This window comes from Electrophorus electricus, chromosome 5, assembly GCF_041902795.1.
Source record: "Electrophorus electricus isolate QZ-2024a chromosome 5, ASM4190279v1, whole genome shotgun sequence".
Taxonomy (NCBI): domain Eukaryota; kingdom Metazoa; phylum Chordata; class Actinopteri; order Gymnotiformes; family Gymnotidae; genus Electrophorus; species Electrophorus electricus.
This window is the reverse complement of record NC_137501.1, coordinates 31,872,166-31,879,665: the sequence shown is the minus strand read 5'-3', so window position 1 is coordinate 31,879,665 and position 7,500 is coordinate 31,872,166. Positions and strand designations below refer to the sequence as shown.

At 42.0% G+C, this 7,500-nt stretch overlaps 1 protein-coding gene across 11 annotated transcripts in view; it reads right to left on the bottom strand.

The window, feature by feature from the left end:
• nrxn2b (neurexin 2b) overlaps positions 1-7,500 on the bottom strand; it is a 582,744-nt gene that overhangs the window by 465,408 nt on the left and 109,836 nt on the right. For all 11 annotated transcript variants that reach the window (XM_035530023.2, XM_081714812.1, XM_081714813.1 and 8 more), the window contains exon 3: positions 2,322-2,339. In XM_035530023.2, the coding sequence (XP_035385916.2) occupies positions 2,322-2,339 (18 nt within the window). The remainder of the gene's footprint in view (positions 1-2,321; positions 2,340-7,500) is intronic.

Here is a 7,500-nt window from a genome sequence, read left to right as displayed (position 1 = left end):
TTATGGCAGAGTTTTATCTACCCACATCCAGATTATGGCAGAGTTTTATCTACACACATCCATATTACATCAGAGTCCTATCTACCCACATCCATATTATGGCAGAGTTTTATCTACACACATCCAGATTATAGCAGTTTTATCTACACACATCCAGATTACGGCAGAGTCTTATCTACACATATCCAGATTAAGGCAGAATCTTATCTGCACACATCCAGATTATGTCAGAGTCTTATCTACACACATCCAGATTACGGCAGAGTCTTATCTACAAACATCCAGATTACGGCAGAGTTTTATCTACCCACATCCAGATTATGTCAGAGTCTTATCTACCCACATCCAGATTATGGCAGAGTCTTATCTACCCACATCCAGATTATGTCAGAGTCTTATCTACACACATCCAGATTATAGCAGTCTTATCTACACACATCCATATTACATCAGAGTCCTATCTACCCACATCCAGATTAAGGCAGAGTTTTATCTACAAACATCAGATTACAGCAGAGTCGTGGTGTGGCGCGCTAAACAGTTGATGGAAGAGAGTAGGAGATGGGGAGCCCCGTAGGAGAAGAAAGTGACAGAACGTGAGGATATAGGAGATATACACATATATATATATATAGCATATGTCTGTCTAATGTTAACCGTTTCATGGTCCTCGTGTGTGAATTTTATAAGTGCCGTTAGTGTTTTATGTTAATAAATGTTCGTCCCAGTCGGTGGAGTCTGTGTGTCCTGCTCCTCGCCCTGCGGCACTCGGGCCACCACACGTTACAGATATAGGAGATGTATATATAAGATATAGGATATAGATCCAGGGATACCTCCCAACCCACAAAGACTGCCCAGGTCTGGTTCAGACAGCAACTGCCTGGATAATATTTATGATAATTAATTAATTTTGATTATGCTAATTATCGCAAGACAGCATGTATTAATAATTGGTGAAATCGACTTGGTAGGTCAAATTCACAGGGAGGATTTTTACGTTTGAATTCATCACCTCGTGCACCTTTGCCACTGGCCATGACAAGAACGATTGCTAGGAAGAACAGGGCAGGGGGGTGGAGCTTGCGTTTCCAGTATACAGGTGCCAGTGGGAAACGCATATACTAACCAAAACACAACTGTATGTGTAACCCCATAAAAAATAATAATAATAAACACAGTAAATATCTGTCAGTAAATACCGTCAGCAATCTGACAGTAAAAATGACCGCTTTGTAAAAAGCAACAACAATATGAATGTTTATTTACGTTATTTTGCTCCAAATGCCAAGACGTGATGAAGGATGCTGCACTTCTCAATAAGCACATAGCTTCCCCCAGAGACAGGCTACAACCTCTTAATTCAAATCATCCGCAAATCACAACCCCGAGTAGAAAACGCCATCAGAGTAACAGTCATCCCTCATTCTCTGTCCTGGTGAATGTTAACAAGGTTCAGACCCAGCCAACAGCTGCTCAACCCCTGTCCCAGAGCTACTAGCTTGTGGCGTTGCCATAGTGACTCCCTCCTGCTGCCCGTGTCTAGGCAGAGGGGGTAATTCATCAGAGGGAGGTGCTCAGGTACCTGCAGCATATCCCAGTTCGCCCGGCCGGGTGCCCCGGGCCTCGGTCTGCTGCCTATCAATCACACCGTCAAAACCAGCCATCCGAGGCTGGATTAGTACACAGGCCAGGATCTCGGAGGAAGCCCCGTTCTGTGCTGTGCCTGATCAGAGTGAGACATGGAGCTCTAGCTGAGGAAAAAACCCAAAACGCTGACAGAGCAGGAGGAAGCGTGATTCCATACTGGGTCATGTCCCTGTCTGGATGCTACAAGTATTAAATAAATTAGCCCTGAGGATTAGGGGCCTACGGATGCATTCAGAATGAGCTAATCCACGAATAAATCACAGCAGCTGGGATTACAGGACACTCAGTGAGGACTCTAGAGTCCATACCATCCAAAAAAGACCAATTCAGGACCGTAAAAATGTCCCTTCACAGCCACGACTGCACACAACACTGTCTGATTCGTTCATAATAATGCCGACATATGCCATGAATGTTTTGCTCTGCTGTTTCCTGTGCAAATCAAAACAAAACCAACTAAGGAGAAAAAGGAGAGATTCATTTGAGTGGGTAAAGAACAGGAGGTTGAGAAACAGCGAGAAATCAAAAGCCCCAGTGAGTCGTCCAAACCGCAGTCCAAGCTGACCATGCTCCGCCCACGAGGGAGCGGACGACCATCAGTTAGCCGTTAGCATTTAGCATCGAGCTTTCAGAGAAACAGAGAGCCATAGTACACAGAGAACATGTCTTACCTTCCACGGAGAACTGTTCTGCTCCGACAGAAGACATGGGGAGAGAGAGAGAGAGAGAGGGAGGGAGGAAGAGAGAGAGAGAGATTAATTGCTGACTCAAATCAATGCATCATAAAACTTAAAATATTACCAAATCATGTCTCAGTTCGTTATTCATGAACAGTTCATTTAAATTTGGGTTGAAGAGGGAGTTCCCATTTCCATGGCACAAGATAATGGAATATTTAATCTTTCTCCTACAAGTAAAGAAGCAAAAAGTGAGTAATGTTAAGTGAGACTCCGAACAGTGACCCAGCATGAAGGAGAAGTGATCTCCATGGAGACAGCAGAGCACTTCTGTCTGTCGAACGCTGTAAAAGTAAATGAGTTATTATTTTACTATGAGTCCTCGTAACAATGGTGAAGAACCTAGAAAGTAAGTGGAAGCTTGTGTAAACATAGCGGGACTCACTGACTCCACTGCACATGTTCCCCACAACATTCTAGTCATTTAAGTCGAAATATTCGTCATTTGAGTCAAAATATTCATCATTTAACTCTAAATATTCATCATTTAAGTCAAAATATTCATCTTCTGCATCTGCACAAACACCTAATGTAGCTTACTACTAACTAACACACACACACACACACACACACATACACATACACACACATTTAATTATTGCAAGCTCTGGCTCTAAAATCAAACAAGTCATTTCTGTACAGTAATGAGTGAGTCACAGTCATACAGAGACCTACAGAAAAACACACAGAAGACGTGGAGTGAGACGCCAAAGCCCTGGAAGTTCTACCTCCACACTCAGGCACTCATAACGCTCCTCTAAGGCAACATATAAACCAGATAAATACATCTGGCTTCAATAAACAGTATTTATTGTACAAGTTTACGTGTACACGGCGCCCGGAGGTGCACACACCTGCACCTCGTTCGTCTAAATGTATATAAACCCATGCCAAAGTGTGCAGGGTGTTGGTTATTGTAGGCGTAATGTGTGGAAGTTTCGTGTTAATGTAAAACGTACTCTTGTTTCTTGTATCTGTCTAACGTTAACCGTTTCATGTTCCTCGTGTGTGAATCTTGTGAGTGCCGTTAGTGTTTTATGTTAATTTTTATGTTAATAAATGTTCGTCCCAGTCGGTGGAGTCTGTGTGTCCTGCCCCTCACCCTGCGGCACTCGGGCCACCACACATAGGATATATATATATATATATATATATATATATATATATATATATATATATATATATATATATATATATATATATATAAAAGATATAGGATATAGATCCAGGGATACCTCCCAACCCACAAAGACTGCCCAGGTCTGGTTCAGACAGCAACTGCCTGGATAATATTTATGATAATTAATTAATTTTGATTATGCTAATTATCGCAAGACAGCATGTATTAATAATTGGTGAAATCGACTTGGTAGGTCAAATTCACAGGGAGGATTTTTACGTTTGAATTCATCACCTCGTGCACCTTTGCCACTGGCCATGACAAGAACGATTGCTAGGAAGAACAGGGCAGGGGGGTGGAGCTTGCGTTTCCAGTATACAGGTGCCAGTGGGAAACGCATACACTAACCAAAACACAACTGTATGTGTAACCCCATAAAAAATAATAATAATAAACACAGTAAATATCTGTCAGTAAATACCGTCAGCAATCTGACAGTAAAAATGACCGCTTTGTAAAAAGCAACAACAATATGAATGTTTATTTACGTTATTTTGCTCCAAATGCCAAGACATGTGATGAAGGATGCTGCACTTCTCAATAAGCACATAGCTTCCCCCAGAGACAGGCTACAACCTCTTAATTTAAATCATCCGCAAATCACAACCCCGAGTAGAAAACGCCAGCAGAGTAACAGTCATCCCTCATTCTCTGTCCTGGTGAATGTTAACAAGGTTCAGACCTTGTGGCGTTGCCATAGTGACTCCCATAGTGACAGAGACGCCAAAGCCCTGGAAGTTCTACCTCCACACTCAGGCACTCATAACGCTCCTCTAAGCCAACATATAAACCACATAAATACATCTGGCTTCAATAAACAATATTGTTTAATATTGTTTCAATAAACTATAAATCTTGTTTCACTTTAAATGCTGAGACCAAATGTTGCACTTTCCGGCCTGTGATTGATTATGGTGATAAGCCTGCCTGCGGACATCTCTGGTTTATGAAAGCTTGGTTCACAATATCATGTGTGGATGTGTTTTGTTACAAATGCAAAGTCTTTGACTCACCACTGTATTGTGTGTGATTTGGTGGGCTGGACATCACCGACTGTTGGCAGGCAACAGTACTGGAGCGTGTTTATTATACAGCGGTACTGAATAAACTTCCATCTTAGCCTTACATGTCTTGGTTTTGAGCTCAGGCAGTTATCAGCAACGCTCTTCTACCCGACCGGTTCTGAACGTACCCCGGGGTTTACACACATCCGGGGAAAAGTGCATTTTCTTATTCACTCTGGATGTGAAATAAATTGCAGTAAGTTTAGAAACATTTACATCCACTGAAATGTTTAAGTGCATCATGAACTTGGTGGTAAATAAGTAATGTGCTTGATTTTCTTGAGTTGCCTTTGAGTTTAACTGGTTGTTTTGTATATTATTGTATGTGTTATTTTTAAAATAAAGGTAAATAATAATAAAAACATAGGGCTGAGACTGGGACTAGGACTGGGACTGGGACTGGGACTGGGACTGGGGCTGGGGCTGGGACTGGGACTGGGGCTGGGGCTGGGACTGGGACTGGGACTGGGACTGGGGCTGGGACTGGGACTGGGACTGGGACTGGGACTGGGACTGGGACTGGGACTGGGACTGGGGCTGGGGCTGGGACTGGGACTGGGGCTGGGGCTGGGGCTGGGACTGGGGCTGGGGCTGGGGCTGGGACTGGGACTGGGACTGGGACTGGGACTGGGGCTGGGGCTGGGGCTGGGACTGGGGCTGGGAATGGGATTCAGTTACATTGTGTCCTGTTACACTATGTCCTGTTCCACTGTGTCCTGTTCCACTGTGTCCTGTTTTACTGAGAAACAGGTGGGTTGATTAGAAACTTTCTGAGAGGAGCCACAGTGAAACCAAACGATCAGTTCATGCCAAAAGTGTGTACATTACATACATAAATAACAATAACATAAAAACCTGTCAGAGGAAAATTACCACTAGACTACACCACAGTGACGTTCAGTCAGCATACAGTACTACAGGAAACAAAGCCTCAAATACTCTCACAGCAGAGCACGGTTACTCAAGCCCTCTTCTATCACAAACCTAAAAGAATTATCTTCAGATTATTATACATCAAAGCATCCAGCGTCCATGGAATTGTTTACCCCTGTTTAACGTGGTTAGTTTATCTGAACCAGGATGCATGTGTCTGTTCAACCACAATGCTAATCCTGCCATCTAATCCCACTAGATAATCCCGCCAGCTAATCCAGTCAAATAATCCTGCCAGCTAATCCAGTCAGATAATACAGTCAGCTGTTACAAGCTTTTCAGTTGAAGATGCATATAAATTTTAGATGATATACATGTATGATTCTTATTAGACATTTAAGTTTCAAGTTTCAAGTTTGGTTTATACACAGTATAACTCGCAGTGAAATGGTGGAGAGTGCTCTGTCCAAACTGAGGAAGAGAACCAGGGGTGCATAGAGAAATATAGATATTCTCTATATGTGAAATATATATATGCAAAGATAAATATATATATTCTATGTATGTACAAAATATATTAACAATGTATGTACAATATATGTATATTATGATTATATACACAATGTACAATGTATATGGTTATGTATATATGTACACAATCTACAGAATGTACAGATCCATTTTGTATAATAACATATATACAGTTGTTGTGTAACAAGGTAATTGAATATAAATATATATATATACAGATATACAGTTATGTTATTTATATGTTGAACCTGTCTTGAGTCTGGGTTCTGAGGCACCAGTCACAAGCTGCTTACACTGTCAGAGTGACCTGTGAGACAGGATTTCACCAGGGCACCCCCCTAGACACACACACACACACACACACACACACACACACACACACACACACACACAGAAACACACACACACACACACACACACAGAAACACACACACACACACACACACACACACACACACACACAGAGGCATGCTCTATTTGGCTCAACACAACAAGAAAAAGCCTTGGCCAAGTTTAGAGGAAAAGGCCAGTAGTGTTCACAGTACCACCAGTGTCCATTTACAGTGTGTCCTGTTACGCTGTGTCCATTTACAGTGTGTCCTGTTACGCTGTGTCCATTTACAGTGTGTCCTGTTACAGTGTATTAATCTAAACACAGGGAAGGTGATATGGGGTGCTGCACAATACCAACTAATGTCTGTTACGCTATGTCCATTTACAGTGTGTCCTGTTACACTGTGTATTAATTTAAACACAGGGAAGGTGATATGGGGTGCTGCACAATACCAACTAATGTCTGTTACGCTGTGTCCATTTACAGTGTGTCCTGTTACACTGTGTATTAATCTAAACACAGGGAAGGTGATATGGGGTGCTGTACAATACCAACTAATGTCTGTTACGCTATGTCCATTTACAGTGTGTCCTGTTACACTGTGTATTAATTTAAACACAGGGAAGGTGATATGGGGTGCTGCACAATACCAACTAATGTCTGTTACGCTGTGTCCATTTACAGTGTGTCCTGTTACACTGTGTATTAATTTAAACACAGGGAAGGTGATATGGGGTGCTGCACAATACCAACTAATGTCTGTTACGCTGTGTCCATTTACAGTGTGTCCTGTTACACTGTGTATTAATTTAAACACAGGGAAGGTGATATGGGGTGCTGCACAATACCAACTAATGTCTGTTACGCTGTGTCCATTTACAGTGTGTCCTGTTACAGTGTATTAATCTAAACACAGGGAAGGTGATATGGGGTGCTGCACAATACTAACTAATGTCTGTTACGCTGTGTCCATTTACAGTGTGTCCTGTTACACTGTGTATTAATCTAAACACAGGAAAGGTGATATAGGGTGCTGTACAATACTAACTAATGTCAGTTACATTTATTCATTTTGCCTCTGCGATAACAGAATGTGTGAAAAAACTTCAGACTTAATACAATTTAAAAAAC